A 21,059-nucleotide genomic window follows, 5' to 3' on the forward strand; every position below is an offset into this window, starting at 1 on the left:
TTCTCAGTGTTCCCCTATAGGAGACCAAGACTTCCCCTGGGGAGGTAATACTACACTAACCTTAGACCAGCAGGGTCGTCCTGTGGAAAATTTAAATGACTGTAATTGCAGGACTGGTGGAGAAACAAAACAGAAGCCCAAGTAAAACAAGCTTTTCCTGAATGTCTCAGCATCTGGCAAGGGGACCCAGAGGGTGAGGAATGCTGCTCTATTTAACTTCTGCTTCTGACTGGTATTTTCTTTTACAGGTGGCACTGCAGACAGAGCTTTGCCTTTCTTGTTTGCAGAAGGGGACAACGTGGCTTGCCGTAGCAGACATATTTCAGATCACATACCTACACATCCCTGCTGCAATAGAAGGATGCTCTAGCTTCTACCACATTAGTTGAGGCACAGCTAACTGCAGCCTTAGAATGGAAGAATTGTTACGCTATGCAAGAACCACAGTGCTTAAATAGTTTTCCACTAGGTTTGTGATAACCATGGTTGGGTTTCCACCCCCCTGAATGCTTCACACATGAAAGAAAAAAAGAGGCTGAAATACACTGCACCTCTCCTCTGCAATATTTCTTTATCTTGAAACAAGTCAGCTAAAAACCCTGTTACCTGCATAGCTGTCCAGTCCCATTCTGCCTTTTCTAGCAGCATGGCCTGTCTTGCAGCATGAACTAACAAATAAATACAAGACTGAGGAAGGCACAGCAAAGGTGCTCCAGTTGCTCTCCTCTAGCCCTTGCTTGTTGTATCCCCACGTGCCAGATGAGCATTTGCAATCACTGTCCTTGCTCATAGGCTTGAGTTCTTCCTTTACTGGGTCCTTGGCATCCTCTTTTTGGCCTGGTTAGGCTTCAGGAACATTTGCTCTCTCTTCTTCCTTGGACAAATCACAGTTGTTTCTTTCAGCATGGAGCCGCTTATAGTCGGTGTGGAAGAAGGCGAGGTAGAAACAAGCCATAGCACTGCAAAGACCAGCCAGCACCAGTACTGCAGCTGCGAAGAAGGCACACTGTTAGACAGGGAACTCAGAACCTCTCACCCGTGCAGAAATCTACAGCTCAGGTCTGTTACAGGCTTGGAACTGTGAGAGACTAAATCTTGTCTCTCTTGTACATGTAAATACACAAACACAAAATCACCCTTGCTCCCCTGAGACAACAGCTGCTCAGGAGGTGTGGTGCCAGCGCATCCTGGGTGGTTTGCCTGAACGCTCAGGGATGGGTACTGGAGAAGTGAGAGGTGGAGGGGCAAGGGCTGAAAGCCCACTGCCAGCACCAGACCCCTGCAGGCACAAGAACCCTCTGACCGTGCAACCAAGACAAGATCATCTCTACACATCTTCACACATCAGCTACATTGAAAAGGGAGGATGTTGTAAAAGGCTTCTGGACTAGGCAACAGATTCAACACCTGGCCTGACTGGCCCTGGATGTGTATTTGGTGTATGGACACCTAAAAGGCACAGGTAAAAGGTCCCCAGCGCTGGAACCCTGCAAGGGCATGAGAATACACAGGAAGATTCCCTGGAGGGCTACACCTGGACAGACTGTGACTAAAGAAGATATCACTCGCTGGAAACATCCCTGGGCAACACAAATCGAAAAGCACTTGGGACTTGGGAGACTCTCTCTCCCCTCCTCTGGCCGATGGTAGTATAATCCCTTTCCTGCTCCTCTCTTTCTCTGATTTTCTCTCCCTCTCTCCCCTTCCCTCTTTTTCTCTGTTCCATTCCCTTTAACCTTTAATAAATAGTCTTGCATTTGATATCTGGCCCTGCCTGTGCCTTTATTCCACAACACAGGAACGTATGAGAAGAAATCTCTCTCCTCTGGATGGAGACATTTGTAGTGTCTCTCCTCCAGACCGAGACAAGAACTAATGTGCTATTGTAAATTAAAGTTTTTGAGGGAATCTGAGGATCAAGAGGGCTGGATGTCCCAAAGGGGGTTGAACAGGACATTACAAAGTATTTTTATCAAATCTCACTTGTCCTGCAAATTTCTATAACCTGAAGTCCATCTTGTCCTTTCCTCTTCTTTCCCCCTTTTCCCCTTCAGCACTTTGCTTGCTTTCTCCTTGTCTTCTTGGGGCTGTGGTAAGAACAGCGGTGGGGATGGGGAGAGATAATATTTGTTAGCTGTCCAGGAGCCTCCAGGCTTTGTCCAGGGGAGTCTGGACTACTGTTTGGTTATGTGTATATATATATGTATACCTTTGATATTTAGTTTACTTTTGTATCTAATTTGTATTACTTTTTATTTTGGTTTTGTAAAATACTATTTTCACTTAACTTCCAAATTCTGCACAGGTGTGGTTATTGACTCCTTCAGGGGTAAATCCCAAATTCTGTCTGGTGCAAAAACCACACTAAGGTCCCCAGAAACTGCATAGACCAGGTGATCTCCCAGAGGCTACACCTGAGGACATGTGTACAGCTCACAGTGGAGCAATGTCAGCTTGGTAACTGCCACCCCTTGTCTCACATAGCACTGGAAAAAGAAGAGGACTTGGGTGAAATGTGCAAAGTTTCCAGGACTCTTATTCTGCATGACCACATGGGCTGGAGTTCTCACAGAGCCACACACTGTGTTTGTGGGAGGAGAGCCATGAGAATGATTGGAGGACTTAAGCATCTCCCCTATGAAGAGAGCTCTGGGGCTGTTCAGTCTGAAGAGAAGACTGAGAGGAGATCTGATCAATGTGTACAAATAACTGAGGGGTAGGTGTCAAGTGCCTGGGGCAAATCTCTTTTCAGTGGTCAGCAGCAGTTACCAAGGAGCAACAGCTGCAAACTGGAACAGAGAAAGTTTCAGCTCAACATGAAGAAAAACTTCTTTACAGTGAGGGTGACAGAGCCCTGGAACAGGCTGCCCAGAGTCCCCTTCTCTGGAGGCTTTCCAAACCCACCTAGATATGTTTCAGTGGAATTACCCTAGGGGATCCTGCCCTGGCAGGGCGGTTGAACTGGATGATCTCTGGAGCTTCCTTCCAGCCTCTAAGGTTCTGTGATTCTGTGTTTCAATGTTATGAATGTATTAGAGGATGGTGAAGTAAGTTTCACAAGGAAGACTGAAGCAAAACACTTGAGCTTCATTAAGAGCCTGACCTCAGTGCCAGGGAAACTGATGGAGCAGGTTCTCTTGGGGCCAATAACTGCGCACCTGAGGGATGGCAAAGATCTCAGGTCCAGCCAGCATGGGTTTAGGAAGGGCAGATCCTGCCTTTCTAACCTGATCTCCTTCTATGATCAGGTGACCCGCTTGGTGGATGTGGGGAGGCCTGTGGATGTGGTCTATCTGGACTTCAGCAAGGCCTTTGACACTGTCCCCCACAGCAAACTGCTGGCTAAGCTGTCAACCCGCGGCTTGGATGGTAACACTCTGTGCTGGGTTAGGAACTGGCTGGAGGGCCGGACCCAGAGAGTGGTGGTGAATGGTGCCACATCCAGCTGGCGGCCAGTCACTAGTGGTGTCCCTCAGGGATCAGTGCTGGGCCCCATCCTCTTTAACATCTTCATAGATGATCTGGATGAGGGCATCGAGTCAGTCATCAGCAAGTTTGCAGATGACACTAAGCTGGGGGCAGATGTGACTGAGCTGGAGGGCAGAAGGGCTCTGCAGCGGGACCTTGACCGCCTGCACAGATGGGCAGAGGCCAATGGGATGGGGTTCAATAGCTCAAAGTGCAGGGTGCTGCACTTTGGCCACAACAACCCCATGCAGAGATACAGGCTGGGGTCGGAGTGGCTGGAGAGCAGCCAGACAGAGAGGGATCTGGGGGTACTGATTGATACCCGCCTGAACATGAGCCAGCAGTGTGCCCAGGTGGCCAAGAGAGCCAGTGGCATCCTGGCTTGTATCAGGAGTGGTGTGGTCAGCAGGAGCAGGGAGGTCATTCTGCCCCTGTACTCTGCACTGGTCAGACCACACCTCGAGTACTGCGTTCAGTTCTGGGCCCCCCAGTTTAGGAAGGACACTGAGATGCTTGAGCGTGTCCAGAGAAGGGCGACGAGGCTGGGGAGAGGCCTTGAGCACAGCCCTACGAGGAGAGGCTTAGGGAGCTGGGGTTGTTTAGCCTGGAGAAGAGGAGGCTCAGGGGTGACCTTATTGCTGTCTACAACTACCTGAGGGGTGGTTGTGGCCAGGAGGAGGTTGCTCTCTTCTCTCAGGTGGCCAGCACCAGAACAAGAGGACACAGCCTCAGGCTGCGCCAGGGGAAATTTCGGCTCGAGGTGAGGAGAAAGTTCTTCACTGAGAGAGTCATTAGGCACTGGAATGGGCTGCCTGGGGAGGTGGTGGAGTCGTCGTCCCTGGGGCAGTTCAAGGCAAGGTTGGATGTGGCACTTGGTGCCATGGTCTAGCCTTGGGCACTGTGGTAAAGGGTTGGACTTGATGATCTGTGAGGTCTCTTCCAACCTTGGTGATACTGTGATACTGTGATACTGTGAAGAGGACAGGTCCACATGGGTTATATTTTCTTAGGAGTAATGTGTAGGAAAAGTTCACTAAGGATAAGCTTTGTTTGTGTTGAAATAACCTTTTCCACAGAAAAAAAAACACAAACACATCTAAAAGGCCATGCAGCAAAGCTTGGAAGAAGTTACATTCTCATTCCATCAGTGTCTCAGACACCTCCATGCCCTTCCCCACAAATATGCCTGCATGTCTCAGACCACAAGAGGAGGAGGGATGCCCACCTAATCAAAACATCCAGTTCTGATCTGGTGAGATGAAGAGTTGCAGGCTTTCAGACATGAAGCAGTTAAATTGCCTTCTGGGGATGGCAGTTACTGTGAAGCCTTGTTCCTTGCCAGCTAGTGGAGCTCGTTCTAGGGAGTTTCTGCTCAGCCAAGCATGATGTATTTAAAAGGTGTTTGCCGGCCTTTGTGTCACAACGTGTCCCCAGGACTTGGTGGCAGTATTACATAAATATGAACCAGCTGAGAGATCAAGACCAGGATTTAGCCTGCAGTAAAAACACATTTGTGTTCCTGTTCATCTTAGTTACAGCTTCTTCTCATGACTATCTACAGAAGAAAGAAATGTGGAGTAGCATCACAGACTGGCTTAGGTTGGAAGGGACCTTACAAATCATTCATTCCAACCTCCCTGACATGGGCAGGAACAGATGCCCAAGGAGGCAGATGCTCAAGGCCTCATCCAGGCTGGCCTTGAACACCTCCAGAGAGAAGGCATCCACCACCTCCCTGGAATACCTGTTCAAGAGCATCACCACCCTTGTACTACAGAAGTTATTCCTAATGCCCAGTTGAAACTCACTCTCCCTCAGCTTAAAACCATTCCCCCTTGTCCTATCACTAGACACTCTTATAAAAAAATTCTTTCTGGCCTTCTTGAAGGATCCCTTCAGGTACTGGAAGGCAGCTGTAAGATTCCACCAGAGTCTTCTCTCTAGGCTGGACAATCCCAGCTCTCTCAGCCTGTTCTCAGAGCAGAGGTGTTCCTGCCCTTGGATTACCTTTGTGGCACTCCTCTGGACTCACTCCAGCAGCTCTGTGTCCTTGTTATGGTGGGGACACCAGAACTGGATGCAGTATTCAAGGCAGGGTCTCACAAGAGCAGAGTAAAGGGGAACAATCACCTCACTTGACCTGCTGGCCACACTCCTCTGGATTCAGCCAAGGATACAATTTGCCTTCCAGGCTGCAGGAGCTCACTGCCACTTCATGTTGAGCTTCTCATCAATCAATACACCCAAGTCTCTTTCTTCAGAGCCTCTCACTTAACACACTCTGCACCCACCCTGGATTTGTGCCAGGGTCTGGCCCAACCCACACGCAGGACCTTGCACCCTGACTTGTTGAACCTCATGCAGCTGGCACTGGCACACTTCTCAAGCCTGTCGAGATCCTCCTGGATGGCATCGCTTCCCTTGAGTCAGTTCACCACAGCACACAGCGTGGTGTCATTGGCAAACTGCTGAGGGTGCACACAATGACACTGTCCCTGCTGCTGACAAAGGTGTGAACAGCCCTGGGCCCACTACAGATCCCTGAGGAACTCCACTGCTCTCCACCTGGACCCTGACCCATCACAACCCTTTGAGTCCATTCATCTAGCCCATCTCTCCATCTAGCCCACCCATCCATCAGGTGGTCCATCCATCATGTCCATGTCTCTCTGTCTTAGAGACGAGGATGTCCTGTAGGACAGTGTCAAATGCCTTGCACAAGTCCAGGAAGGTGACATCAGCTGCTCTCCCCATATCTGTCAGAGCTGTAACTGTGCTGCAGAAGGCCACCAGATTCGTCAGGCATGACTTGCCCTTTGTGAAGCCTTGATGGCTCTCACCAGTCACCTTCTGACTTTCCCTGTGCCTCAGCAGAGTTACCAAGAGGTTCTGTTCCAGGAGCTTACCTGGCACAGAGGTGAGGCTGACTGCTCCACAGTTCCCTGAGTTGTCTTTGCTCCCCTTTTTACAAATGGGAGTTATGTTTCCCCTTTTCCAAGCTGGGGGAACTTCTGCAGACTGCCACTTCTCAAGTGTGGTGGCTGGTGGCCTAGCAACCTTGCCTGACAGTTCCTCCAGGACCTGTGTGTGTATCTCATCAGGTCCCATGGATTTAGGCACCTTCAGGTTCTCTAGGTGTTCCCAGTCCTGATCTGTGCTTACTGTGCATTCTGTCACTCGGTCTTCTGAATGGGCCAAAATCTGCCCTACAGAAGTCCAAGGTGGCCATTCTGCTAACCCCTCTCCTTTCTTCCCTAATAATTTAAACCCCTGTAATTTTGTGCTCATTATTCCTCAAATATCCTACTGCTACTTTCCCAAACCCAGCCACTGCCCTCTGTAACTTCAGTGGTGAGGCTCAAGTGGTTACAGTGAAGGCTGAAGCAAAGAAGTCCTCAAGTACTCCATGTCATCAGTAACCAGGTATGCAGGGTGAAACTAAGCATCATTTCCCAAGGATATGCTTACTTGTCCAGTCCAGGGCTCCATCCTGGTCAAGGGCACAGCTGGAGGATGGATCTCCAGAAACACGCACGGTGAGGGCTTGTAGCAGAATCATTAAAATCACACCTTCAATCTGGCTGTGGGGGGAAGCCAACATTGTAGTTATGCTGCTGCAGACAAGACCAGCTTCCCCAGCAGGAAGAAAGCAAGGCCTCTTTCTGGAGCAGGGTTTTTCTACTGTCTTCCTCTGACCCAGGCACTTGGTTTACTGTCCCTAGCTCACAGGGTGTCCAAGTCAGCCCTTTGACACACTCCCAGTCATGGAGTTAGTGTGACAGGATCGCTGCATACTTCCTCAAAGGAACACCAAGCCAGGTGTTCAACAACAGCTATCAAGGAGAAGAGGCATAGTTACTGGGCAGACAGTTGGAAATATCTCTCACTGCAGCGTTAAGTCAAGCTATGACTTCATCGTCCTCATTCACAGCTGGCTGGCAGCAGCAGCAACAGTGTCCATCCACAACCAGTGGAAGACAACAGCCTTCAAAGGTGGTGTCTAATGCTGCTCTTTGACCAATGTTTCTTGCTGCTACTTCTCCACCTGACACACACATATGCACCAGGCCAGGTGTATCACTGCTTAGAGCTCCAACTTGTCATTCCTGTAGCAGTCCAGTACCAACCCCAAGCAGGTAAACTGATCATAGGCAGGACTGTCCTTGCCCCATCTGCCCTGTGAGTGTTGAGCCTCATCTCCCTCAGCAGCAGTGGGTGTCCCTTTCAGGCACAGAGCCCCCATGTGCTTGAAAGGCAGGTGATGCTGGGCATGGTTAAATCCTGCTTTTGCCAATAAAGGGGAATGTTTATTGTCCTTCTTGCACCTTCTTGCTTTAATTGCAAGAAGTAAGTTCCACATACTTCTTGTCTTAAAACATTTAGCTCTTCAGACCCAGCCAGCCCCTCCCTTGCCATGGTCACAAACATGGACACCAAAGAGACATTCAGCTGGATGGGTAGCACTGATGTCCACGCCTTTCTTTAGCTGCACCCATACCTGCATATGTGTTTGAACCCATACTCAGCTGTTAACTGGATTTAACCTGCCTGCTTACCTCGCAACAAAAATTAGGCCTGTAGATGTGCCCTCTCCTACGGGGTAGGAGCACTCCACAGCCAGCTCCATGGCAATGGGGTAGATGGCAAAACCAAAGAAACCAAAGAGTGAGCTGGTGATGGCCAGCATGACATCCTGGTGTCGGAACCGAGAAGTCTGCAGGCAGAAAAGCGACACCCGTCTCTGTCAGCCCTGTTGTGAGGAAAGCCTCTGAACTCAGAGCCTGAGGGAAGTCCCAAAGGCTCACTGTTCCCACCAGTACCCTCTCTATCTGCTCCTGAAATCTCTCTTTTCACCTCCAACCCTCTAGAGAAGGGGTCCTCAAGCATTTTAAACAGAGTGCCAGTTCACTGTCTCAGACACTGCTGGGGGCCAGACTGCAGTTTGTTGGGGGCCGGACTATAGTTTGGTTCCAGCCCAGTAGTGTTAGGGCCCAGATTATAGTTTGGTTCCAGCCTAGTCCCGGCAGCTGCTTGGAGGCTGCAGAGTCCAGTGAGCAGATTAAGTGGCAGGAAGTGGCTGCTTGTTTCCCCCCCCAACCCCTGGCAGGGGCAGGAGGATGGATGGGGGCGTTCTGTAAATACCAGTGGACCATACTGAGGACCCTGGGGGGCCGTATCCGGCCCACGGGCCATAGTTTGAGGACCCCTGCTCTAGAACCAACAAATGGCTACATAACACAGTTTGCTGAATTTAAGCAAGGCCTATGTTGTTAATTCTCTATGTTCTGCATTCCTCTCCTGGCCAGATTCAGGTGTTCTCCTCTTCTGCAAGACCTTCCTTGTCTTGTCAGCTTTGAAGAACTGTGGTGGTTTAGCCCCAGTGCCCTTAAGAAAGCCACAGAGTTCTCCAGGAAGATCAGATAGGTCCAGGAGGTGGACCCTGGAAATCATAGTTTTGTTATTCAATCCTGCTACCACTTTGTCAGTGGGGAGCAAAGCCAAATCTCTCTCTTTTCTATGTCTTCCTTCAGCTCTCCAGAGGAAATCTTATCTGGTAACTAATGGGGCAGTAACCCCCTGCAGCCTTCAAGGCTGCAGTGAATTTCTTACTGTGCAGTCAGGCCTGTTTCAGCCTAACTGACCCTGTTGTGGCCTTTCAATATCTTAAGGGGGCCTACAAGAAAGCTGGGGGGAGACTTTTTAGGATGTCAGGTAGTCATAGGACAAGGGGGAATGGAACAAAGCTAGAAATGGGTAGATTCAGACTGGATGTCAGGAAGTAGTTCTTCACCATGAGAGTGGTTGAGACCCTGGAAGAGGTTGCCCACCGAGGTGGAGGAAGCCTCACCCCTGGAGGTGTTTAAGGCCAGGCTGGATCAAGCTCTTCACAGCCTGATCTAGAGTGAGGTGTCCCTGCCCATGGTGGGGGAGTTGGAACTGGATGATCTTTGTGGTCCCTTCCAATCCTGATTCTATGATTCTCATAGGAGATAGAGAAAACAAGCACTGGGGTTTGGTGGTTTAGCTTGGCTGGGGGGGAAGGTTTTGGAGGAGTTCTCAGGTGTCCTGTATCTGTATTAGTTGTTAAGGATTCCTGTACGCTGTATTTTCCTGTACATCTTTACATACAATTTTCTGTAGCCCACTCCAATTCAGTTAGAGCATTTTTATTTTACTGCCTGTGAGATGAAAATAATTTATTTCTATCTGCTCTTTAAAAGAACTTAGGACAAGAACCACTGCAGAACTAGGCACATAACTCAGTGCTTTCTGCTAGTCTTACATTCCCAGCATCCACCATTCTTAAAAGGCAGTGTAGGTAAAACTATGGCACTGTTGCTCACTTCTGTACGATGGATCGTTACCAGCTCCATTTCTTTTTTGAAAGAATGGTCTCAGGGCCAGTACACAAACTTGGTGACCAGTGTAAGACAGTAAAATTATGCTGCTTTGTGTATACCCTGAAGCAGGTTCCACAGTGACTGTAAAATCCTTAGTAAAAGGCTTTTTCTTCTCCAGAACATTTCTAGACACAAGAGGATCCTAAAGAATCCTTGTCCTCTGGTAGGACAAGGAGCAATGGATGTAAGCTGCAGCACAGAAGTTCCACCTCAACACAAGGGGGTACTTCTTTAAGGGTCACAGAGTACTGGCACAGGCTGCCCAGAGAGGTTGTGGAGTCTCCTTCTCTGGAGACTTTCAAGACCCATCTAGATGTGTTCCTCTGCAACCTAAGATAGATTGTATGGTCCTGCTCTGGCAGGGGCAGCTGGACTCAATGGTCTCTTTGAGTCCCTTCCAACTCCTAACATCCTGTGATCTTGTGAACATGTGGCCTAATAAATACTGTGACATCAAACAACCTCAATTTGAGCTGATGACTTATCAGATGGCAAGAGAACTAAGTCGACAGGTATGATGTGATGCAAGGGAGAACTCACCACTGCAAACATGATGCTGGCAAGCGCGCTCAGACAGAAAGAAATCTTGGTAGACTCTATGAACTTCCTTGTTCGGTCAACATAAAGGCCCAGCAGGAAAGCACCCAACAAGCCACACACTGTGAACAGTGCACCATTCAGGCCAGCAAATTCCTGGAGGCAGAAGAACAAGTAACTAAGCAACCAGGGAAGCTAGAAAAGAGGTTTTAATGTCACTAACTTGCTGCTAGTGGTCTCCTACCAGTTACTGAGGGAGGAAAAGCTTCTGTGCCCACTGCAATAGCTGAAGCCTCCACAGAGCTCTAAGAGCCAAATAATGGGGTGTGGGTGGTGCTGCAAGTGTGTGGAGACAGCACTCAATAGATAACAAGTCTCTGCACACCTGGTAAGGGAGGCTGTGTGCAGAGCACCACAGTTCCCTAGAACTGAATGCTCCAGCCCAGATTGTTCTTGGCTTCTCCACAGGCAATCAGGTGCCTTGTGCACACTGGGCATAACAGGTCCAACATTAACAGGTGCCGTGGGATCTCTTCCTGTTATGGTTATGTTCCTGGGCTTTCACTGGTGATGAGGCACAGCATTGCCTGACTGTGGGAAGGAGAGAGGCCATGAACAATAGTCTGGATAGGTTACATGCTTTTTTGCCTGCAGTGACAATCTTTGCTTGTCCTGCTCTTTCAGCTCCATAAGAATTCAAAATGTGGACACCAATCCTAAAAACAAAGGACCTTCAACAAATGTGGGCAACTGTTTTGGGGAGCCTCAGAGGCAGACTGGAAGGAAAGGGTATCTGGAATACTTTTTGTGAGCTAAACAGCCAAAGCAACCCAGTCACAAGCCGACAAAAACATGCACAGAAAGCAAGACTGAGAAACTGATAAAAGGTTGCCAGATAAAAGCCAACAGAGTGTGCAAACGTGACCTGACTATGGAGTGCTGAGCCAGATTATCAGATCTGGGAGTTGAGGAGAGCACAGAGACCAAAAATGCAGCTCTGTATCTGTTAACAGCTGGAGAGGTTCTTTAAGAGGACCTCCATTAAGTGCAAGCAGCAGGACTGAAGCGCTGCTTGCCTGAGGCACCCCTTTGCTATTGCAGGTAGGGAGAAGAGGGAACCAGCTGTGAACCAACTGCACTCAGCTGAAAAAGCAGCACCTGGCTGATGTCATGAGAAGAACGGGGGAAAAGCTGCCACATACTTGTAAATTCCTCTGCTGCCCTCTTCTACACGCATGCAAGACCCTTCAAAAAGGAAAAGGCTCTTCCATCAGCCTGCCTTCAGCTTCACTCTAGGGACTGCCTGGGCCCTACCCTGGGGAAGGTGTCAGAAGACTGCACAGGCATCAGTGCTCTGAAGCAGCTTAGAAAAAAACAAGCGTTTGAAGAGTAAAGCTCTGCTATGAGGACAGGCTACAAGAGTTGGGGCCCTGCAGCCTGGAGAAGGCTTTGAGGAGACCTTATAGCAGCCTTCCACTATCTGAAGGAAGCCTACAGGAGGGCTGTGGAAGGACTACTTACAAGGTCTTGTAATGACAGGATGAGGAGTAGTGGGTTTAAACTGGCAGAGGGGAGACTGAAACTGGAGATTAGTAAGAAGTTCTTTCCAGTGAGGGTGGTGAGACACTGGCACAGGTTGCCCAGGGAGGTTGTGGCTGCTCCCCGCCTGAAGGTGTTCAAGGCCAGGTTGGATGAGGTCTTGAGTGACCTGTTCTAGTGGGAGGTGTCCCTGCCTGTGGCAGGGAGTTGGAACTGGATGATCTTTGAGGTCCCTTCCAAGCTAAACCATTCTATGCTTCTATAAATGGGAGCCTAGTCTTTGGCAGTAATGGAAACACAAGTCATCATTACTAAAGACTCTGCTCTGGATGAAGGTGCTGCTTAACCTATACTACATATCATAAGCAAATGAGATAGGAGACAGTACAGCATATTCTGTGGTTTTCATTTTGCTCTGATACCCTTTATCAGGGAAAACAATTTTAATTGTATTGCAGATGATAGGGACAATGGGGTGGAAAAGAGGAAGACTCACATTGGAATACCCCTTTTCACAAAGGATCTGTTCTAGCAGAGCTGAGAAGCAGGTGAACATCCCAATTCCTCCGCCAAAGCACACCGCCAGGATGATGTACGGCTTGTTTTTCAGGAGCTAGAGAAGAAAGTTAACATTCAAACATCTGAAGGGAAAAAAAGGCTGCCTGTAACAGTGCAGTAAACTCTAGGGCCAGTGGTCCTGATCTCCTCTCTTTTCAAAATGATGAAAGGGCATGTGGTCATCAGAGGGCTTTGGCTTTTTCTTATCAGTTCAGACAGAGGACAACTTACAATGGGGACCACATAGGGAGGAAGAATGTCTTCAGTGCCCAAATTCATCCTTTATTTTGCCATGTGCTATCTCATCTGTTACTATATCTGCTCAGCAGGCTCAAGCTGGTCTCCTGGATCAGCCCAAGTGTGCCTGTTTGAGCTAGCTGCAAGGCAGCCAGCTTACAGCTGGATGGCCAGACATCCTCTCTCACAGCCGTGTGGTGAGCAGCTTCCACTCCTCCTGGAAGGAAGTGATCCTGTTCCTCTTCATGGTGCTTTTCATGATGGGTTTTCATGATGGGTTCTGCTTGAGAAGTGCAGATTTAGATTGGATGTTAGGAACAAGTTCTTTACTATGAGGGTGGTAGAGCACTGGAACAGGTTGCCCAGAGAGATGGTTGAGGCCTCTTCCCTGGAGACATTTAAGGTGAGATTTGACAGGGCCCTGGTCTAGTGAGGATGTCCCTGCTGACTGCAGTGGGGCTGGACTGGATGACTTCTAGAGGTCCCTTCTGGCCCAGATCATTCTATGACTCTACGATTCTATGATTCTACAATTCTATGCATAGAGTTCAGAGTCTGCTTTGTCAGCAGATTCCCGGGCGTATCCCTGTCTAGCAGCACTTGTATCTCCCTCTGCTGCCACACTTACCATTTTGAGCCCCGTGAAGAAGGGCTGGGAGGTGGAATTAGTGGCGCTGGCTGAAGGAGGTGTTGGCGGAACCTTCTCATGAATCCCCACGGTTGCTAGAGCGCAGGCTGTTACTGCTGGGACGGCATAGACACCCAACTACACAACATAAAGACATGTTACCAGTCTTTCCAGTACCACCAACTCCAGAAAAAGACATCAGCAGAACCAGCTGGCTGGTTAAAGCAGTTTTCATTTACCATCATCGGGATGTGCTTTCCTTCAGGAACGAGCGCAGGTGACAGCACATTTGCTATAAGAATACCCAAGGGATTGGCTGGAAAAAAGAGAAAAGAGACACTTTTTTTTTCATGCAGGCAGCCAGAATCATGTGTCCACCCCTACTGCTAGTTATCACCTGAGCTGCAGTGTGCAGCAGAACAATGATTAAGGATAGAACAAGACATATATAGGAAGAAACCAGGAGGGGGATGTTTGTAGAAGTTGAGTGTGGATCCCACTGCTGCCACATCTGTTCATTCACCCTCAGAAAGTCCATTCTATAAGCCCACTTCCATATAACATCTAACTCCTGCAAACTGCCTTTCCTCTGTAGATCATGGAGTCCCTGCTGCCCCAGTAAATGCTAAGATGAAGAGGCAAAATGAAGATGAATGAATCCATGTCATCTGTCCTAAGGTTATATAACAGCAGTTACAAACAGAGGTACTTGATACTTCTTTAGTCCCCCTATGCCATTTGGCATGTATAAGATCCCCCTGAGCCTGCCTGAAGGTGAGCAGTCTAGCTCTACTAGTTAGCATGACAGATAATTCCATTCCCTTCATAATCATAGTGGCTCTTAACTGGATTTACAGTAATATGTCTATGCCCTACTTGTACTGAGGAGCCTCAAACTAGACACAGTTCTTTAGATGTGGACAGGAGACCTCCATCAAGCTGCTGTCAACATGCTTCCAATGGCCATCGGGATGCCATTGGTCTTCTCTGCACAAAAAGCAGAGAAGCCCTATGACAGCTTTCTGAAGAAGCACTAGGTCACTCCTGACACCTTTCAAGGCAATTTATTTCCTCAAGTAAAGGCCAAGCAGGCATACAACTTGATCTCTGCTACCAACTGTTAAAAATCACAGGGCAGAAGGGAATCTTAGGCACTTGTCTGTGCTGGGGTAGGAGGTTACATTGTTATGGGGCTGGAGGTAAGCAGTGTATGAAGCAGCACTCCTGGGACCCAGATGGGAACATCCAAAATTGCAAGAAACGTTTTTCTTAACTTTGAGACAAAGTTCTGCAAATAGTGAACAAGTGAAGGTGATTTACTTCCAGTGTGCAGGGTTGGGGTTAGGAAAGCCAAGGCCAATGTGGGATTCAGTCTGATGAAGGGCAACAAGAGTGGCTTGTACATCAGCAGCAGAAGGAATGACAGGCAAGATGTGGGCCTGCTGGTAGCTGAGGCAGAAGACACAGTGACAAACAACGTGGAGAAGGTCAATTCCTCCTTCATTTCAGTCAGAGCCAGCCTTCAGCCCTTTCAGTCTCACTTTGATCCCGGAGAAGGTCATGGAACAACTAGTTCTGCATATGCCATTTCCAGACATGTAAGAACAACAATGTGGACAGGAGTATCGGCAAAGGAGAAGTGCTTAATCAGCCCAATAGCTTTGTACAGTGAAATGACTGAAAGGGCAGGAGATGGGAGGGCAGCAGAGGATTTTTATCCCAGTTTGACTAAGGCTGTTGACACCGTATCCCACAACATCATCACAGCCAAGCCAATGAAACACTATCTATAGACAAGTGGAATAGGTAAGTCAGATGAACTAAAACTCAGCTGAACAGCTGGGCCCAAAGGATCACTGTCATTGGCATGGAGTCTAGCTGGAGGCCAGTCACTAGTGCTAAACCCCAGTGTTTGGTACTGGAGCTGATACAGTTTAACCTGAGCGAAAAACCTGGACATGAGTGCACTCACAGCCAGTCTGCAGATGGTGTGACCCTGGGAGAAGAAGCTGATAGAGAAGTTGGCTATGCTTCCACTAACACCAACCTCAACAAGCTAGAGAAACGAGCAGAGGGTAGCCTTGTTAAGTTCAGTGAGAATAAATGTAAAGATCTGCACCTTGGAAGGAATAACCTCACTCACCAGAACACACTGGAGCTGACCAACCGGAAAGCAGCTCTGCAGAGAAGGATCTGGTGTCAGGGTAAGGGTCCTGATGGACACAAACTGAACATGAACCAGTAACACAACCTTATGAAAAAGAAGGCCACCAGAATCCTGGGCTACATTAGGCAGAGTGTTGTCAGTGGCAAGTGTTCCTTCCCCACTACTTAACACTTGTGAGTAATGGAGTGTAATGTCTAGCTCTGTGCTTCTCACTATGAGAGCGACAGAGTGTCCTGGGCTGGCTATGAGAGGGTTATTTTTCCACAAGAACCTGAAGAGGCACAGCCACAATAGCCAGTCTGAACCAGCCAATAGGATATTGATACCATACTCATGTCATGCCTGCTATATAGTGGAAGAGTTGGCCCAAGCAGGGAAGGAAGTGGAGGAAAGTGTGGCAGCAGACAGCTGCACAGGGCTCAGTTACTGACAGTCTATAAATCACCACAGTCCTTCTCCAAAGAGGGGCTGGTAAGGTTAAGATCATGAAAGATCTGACCAAAATGTGTTAAAACAATTCTGCCATGCAGAGTTTTTTCTGTTAGTTAAATGGTCCACATTCAGAGTGTTGTTTCATTCGTTCACATGGTGGTGTTGTGTAAAACCTTTTACGTGCACTGTGTATTCCCTGTGGTGATAATAATCACCTCTGGATCAGGACTATCATCTTGTTGTTATTGGGTAATGTCAAATTATTATAGGATTATTCCAAGGGTCATAAAATTAAGCTGGTATTTATATACTTATATACAACCCCAGGTATCAGTATAGGTTGGGGACTGACCTGTTGGAAGGTAGCAAAAGGGAAAAGGATCAAGGAGTCCTACTTGATGGGAATGTGACCAGGAGCCAGCAATGTGCACTCCTGGCCAGGAGGGGCCATGCCACTCTGGGGTGTATTAGAAGGGCATTAGAGAGAGGTTCTCCTGTCCCTCTACTCTGTCCTGGTGAAGCTGCATCTGGAGTACTGTGTCCAGTTCTGGGTCCCTCAGTTCAAGAGAGACACAGAATTGCTTGAGAGAGTCCAGTACAGAGCAACAAAAATGATGAAGGGAATGGAACATCCCTCTTACAACTAGAGCCTGAGGAAGCTGGGACTCTTCAGTTGCAGAGGAGGAGTCTGAGAGGTGACCTCATGCATGTTTATAAACATGTAAATGGTGAGTGCTGGGAGGAATCATAGAATCAACCAGGTTGGAAGAGACCTTCAAGATCATCCACTCAGCCCTAGCCAGTCAACTAGACCATGGCACTAAGTGACTCATCCAGGCTTTGCTTGAACACCTTCAGGGACAGCAACTCCACCACCTCCCTGGGCAGCCCATTCCAATGCCAATCACTCTCTCTGACAACAACTTCCTCCTAACATCCAGCCTAGACCTCCCCTGCCACAACTTGAGATTGTGTCCCCTTGTTCTGTTGCTGGATGCCTGGGAGAAGAGACCAACCCCCACCTGACTACAGCCTCCCTTCAGGTAGCTGTAGACAGCAATGAGGTCTCCCCTGAGCCTCCTCTTCTCCAGGCTAAACACCCCCAGCTCCCTCAGCCTCTCCTCATAGGGTTTGTGCTCCAGGCCTCTCACCAGCTTTGTCACCCTTCTCTGGACACATTCCAGTATCTCAACATCTGTCTTGAACTGAGGGGCCCAGAACTGGACACAGTACTCAAGGTGTGGCCTGACCAGTGCTGAGTACAGGGAGCCAGGCTCTGCTAGGTGACACCCAGTGACAAGACAAGGGGCAATGGGTGGAAGCTGAGGCATAGAAGTTTCATGTAAACGTAAGGAGGAATTTTTACCTTGTGAGGGTGACAGAAGACTGGAACAGGCTTCCCAGGAGGGTTGTGGAGTCTCCCTCTCTGGAGATATTCAACACCCAACTGGATGTGTTCCTGTGTGATCTGGTATAGGTGATCCTGCAGTGGGGTTGGACTGGATGAGCTTTGGAGGTCCCTTCCAGCCCCTGACATTCTGACATATTTGTCTGTGGCACTGTCGTTTTGTAGTAATCTTAACTAACCTATTTGTGAGACACAGGAGGACATTTTCTTAGCTCTTAAAAACTTTGAACATCCTTGGGATTTTCAAGCCAGCATGCTCTTGTTGTTGTGTCCTGTGACTTGTGTCCAAGGTCTCGTTTAGGGTCACACATCTTCTTTCAAAGACTACAGTCCCCCTGTAATCCACAAGGAAACAGTAAGGGACCTGCTGACCCACTTGGATCCTCACAAGTCCATGCAACCTCATGGGATTCACTCTGGGGTGGTGGGAGAGCTGGCAGCTGAGCTGGCTAAGCCACTCTCCATCATTTATCAACAGTCCTGGCTTACTGGAGAGGTCCCCAGAGACTGGAAGCTGCCAATGTGATGCCCATCCACAAGAAGGGCCGGAAGGAGGAACTGGAAAACTACAGAGCTGTCAGCCTGACCTCAGTGCCAGGCAAGGTCATGGAACAGGTCATCTTGAGTGCCATTACACAGCACCTACAGGATGGCCAAGGGATCAGGCCCAGCCAGCATGGGTTTAGGAAGGGCAGGTCCTGTCTCACCAACCTGATCTCCTTTTATGATCAGGTTCCCTGCCTGGTGAATGTGGGGCAGGCTGTGGATGTAGTATACTTGGACTGCAGCAAAGCCTTTGACACTGTCTGCCACAACAAGCTCCTAGCCAAGCTGGCAGCTCATGGCTTGGACAGATTCACTCTGATAGGGGTCAAGAACTGGCTGGAGGGCTGGGCCCAGAGAGTGGTGGTGAATGGTGCCACATCCAGTTGGCAGCTGTCACTAGTGGTGTTCCCCAGGGATCAGTGCTGGGCCCAGTCCTGTTCAATATCTTTATTGATGATCTGGATGAGGGGATTGAGTCCAGCATCAGTAAGTTTGCAGATGACCCCAAGCTAGGAGCAGGTGTGGATCTGTTGGAAGGTAGGAGAGAGCCCTGCAGAGGGACCTTGATAGGCTGCATGGGTGGGCAGAGGCCAATGGAATGAGATTTAACAAGGCCAAGTGCAGGATTCTACTCTTTGGCCACAACAACCCCAAGCAGCACTACAGACTGGGGACAGAGTGGCTGGAGAGCAGCCAGGCAGAAAGGGACCTGGGGGTACTGGCAGAGAGTAGCTGAAGATGAGCCAGCAGTGTGCCCAGGTGTATCAGGAACAGTGTGGCTAGTAGGACAAGGGAGGTTATTCCCCTGTAGTCAACATTGGTCAGGCCACACCTTGAGTACTGTGTCCAGTTCTGGGGCCCTCAATTCAAGAGAGATGTTGAGGTACTGGAATGTGTCCAGAGAAGGGCAACAAAGCTGGTGAGGGGCCTGGAACACAAACTCTACGAGGAGAGGCTGAGGGAGCTGGGGGTGTGCAGCCTGGAGAAGAGGAGGCTCAGGGGTGACTTCATTGCTCTCTACAACTACCTGAAGGGAGGCTGTAGCCAGGTGGGGTTGGTCTCTTTTCCCAGGCAACCAGCAACAGAACAAGGGGACACAGTCTCAAGTTGTGGCAGAGGAGGTCTAGGCTGGATGTTAGGAGGAAGTTGTTGTCAGAGAGAGTGATTGGCATTGGAATGGGCTGCCCAGGGAGGTGGTGGAGTCACTGTCCCTGGAGGTGTTCAAAACAAGACTGGATGACACACTTAGTGCCATGGTGTAGTTGATTGGACAGTGCTGGGTGATATGTTGGACTGGATGATCTTGGAGGTCTCTTCCAACCTGATTGATTCTATGTTCTATGATTCTATGAGTGCTGCCAGTGGGGGGCGCTGTGTTGCCACCCCTGGCGCTGTCAGTTCCAGGTGCACCTGATGCCTCAGCAAGTGAAAGCAAACTGCAACCTGCACTCTGGTGTTATGGAGAGGAGTGCATTTGCCCTACTAATTGTTGTCTACCACTTGGCTGCCTTTGACTCCTTTTGGCAATGAAGCTCCAGCAGACCCAGCGGGGCAGCACTCACCACACTGCCATCATCCTGCCAAGGCAAGTGCTACATGCTTACAAGGGTGAAAACAACCACTGGGCAGCTGGAAACATACCCAGTACCCTGTGCCAGTTGCTAGCTGAGTCTAAACCATGACAGATGGACTTACTGTTCCTGAAATGGGTTAAAAAGATGATGAAAGGACCAAAGCTTCTGTAATATGAGGAGAGAATGGAGAGGGGATGCATCTGGAGTAACCCCTGGGAAGTGGTTTTGTAGAGGACAAGAGATGCTGGGGGACTGCTGATTGACCATGAGCCATTAATACACCCTTGCAGAAATGTGTCCAACAGCATTCTGGTCTGCATTAAGAAGATTGCTGCCAACAGGTGGGAGGCAATGATCTTTCCCCTCTACTCAGCCCTGGTGAGAAAGATCTGGAGTGCCAAGTCCAGTCCTGGCCTCCTCAATACAAGGAAGAAAAACTAAAATACAAGAAAGAACAAAAAAGAGTTAATGGAGGGAGTTTAGTTAAGGACCAGAGGATCTCCTATACATAAAGATGCTGGAAGAGCTGGGACTGTCCAGCCTGGAGAAAAGAACCTTGATCCGAGATTGTAAAGACAAGAGAACCAGTTTTCTAGTGGTGCCCAGTGGCAGGGTAAGAGGCAAAGAGCACAAACTGTAGCAGAGGAAACTCTGTCTGAATATAACCCTTTTTTTTTTTTTACTGTGACAGTGACTGAACACTGAAGCAAACTATTTGGGTAAGCTGCAACATCTTCATCCTTGGAAGGAGTCATACACAACCAACATGGCATTTCTGCTCTCTTCTTGGAAAGCACTAGTTTATGTTACCTGCTTCTAAGTACATGGACACAATTAAGTAACAGTTTCCAAGAAGATGGATTTCAGCTACCCTCTTTTCCTTGGATGAGAAATTGTAAGAGGCTAGACTAAGGATGAAGAGGAGATCACTGTAGTTAATTAGCTGTGGATTGTGATGCAGGGGTCACAGTGAATTAGCTTGCAGTAACCTGCACTAGAGCTGTGTGTTTTGTAGACAGTGATGCTGAAGCTCTGCAGGGTGCTGCTGACCACAGTAAATCATGACTCTCATGGACAATCAGTGGACTCAGATACATCCTTCTTCTGACAAAGGAGAACTTCTCATGGTCTTCATGTGATCATTTTTTTGCCCTGCACTGCTCCTCTGCAACTAAGTCTCTACAAGCAATGAAGAGCGCTACATTACAATAAACAGTGAAGAGCACAGATGAGCCACAGTGATTTTGGCTCCCCAGCAGGATCCTGGATGGAGATTCCAGTTTTGTCTGCATGCAAGCACAGGGAAGCCTACCCAGAGGCACTTTAGAGCTGTGGGGACACTGACAGGAGGCTATAGTGATGCTTTCAGTATGCACCACTAGAACCGACAGTACTGCAGTGCTGAATGCAGTTCTGGCATCAACACAGGAAAAATGGATTGATAATTTGATGCAAGATGAGAGAGAAAGCTCATGTGAGCAACAGGCAGACATGGGAAGAGGCAGGGGGAAACATTTCTGCAAGGTGACTGGAATAGAGCTATTCAGTCTTTCTAGACAAAAGA

The 21,059-nt window shown here is 48.8% G+C and overlaps 1 protein-coding gene across 2 annotated transcripts in view; it reads right to left on the bottom strand.

Annotated features, from left to right (window-relative positions):
- Positions 1-554: 554 nt before the first annotated feature.
- Positions 555-21,059, bottom strand: part of SLC49A3 (solute carrier family 49 member 3) — a 50,661-nt gene continuing 30,156 nt past the window's right edge. Inside the window, exons 4-10 of one of the 2 annotated variants that reach the window (XM_064140432.1) lie at positions 13,608-13,684; positions 13,369-13,506; positions 12,442-12,558; positions 10,410-10,562; positions 8,025-8,182; positions 6,937-7,049; positions 555-990 (exon numbers count right to left, since the gene is read on the bottom strand). In XM_064140432.1, the coding sequence (XP_063996502.1) occupies positions 842-990; positions 6,937-7,049; positions 8,025-8,182; positions 10,410-10,562; positions 12,442-12,558; positions 13,369-13,506; positions 13,608-13,684 (905 nt within the window). In that variant the 3' untranslated portion in view covers positions 555-841. The remainder of the gene's footprint in view (positions 991-6,936; positions 7,050-8,024; positions 8,183-10,409; positions 10,563-12,441; positions 12,559-13,368; positions 13,507-13,607; positions 13,685-21,059) is intronic. The other variant, XM_064140433.1, reaches the window with a different exon arrangement.

The sequence above is a fragment of the Pogoniulus pusillus genome, chromosome Z (assembly GCF_015220805.1).
Source record: "Pogoniulus pusillus isolate bPogPus1 chromosome Z, bPogPus1.pri, whole genome shotgun sequence".
Taxonomy (NCBI): domain Eukaryota; kingdom Metazoa; phylum Chordata; class Aves; order Piciformes; family Lybiidae; genus Pogoniulus; species Pogoniulus pusillus.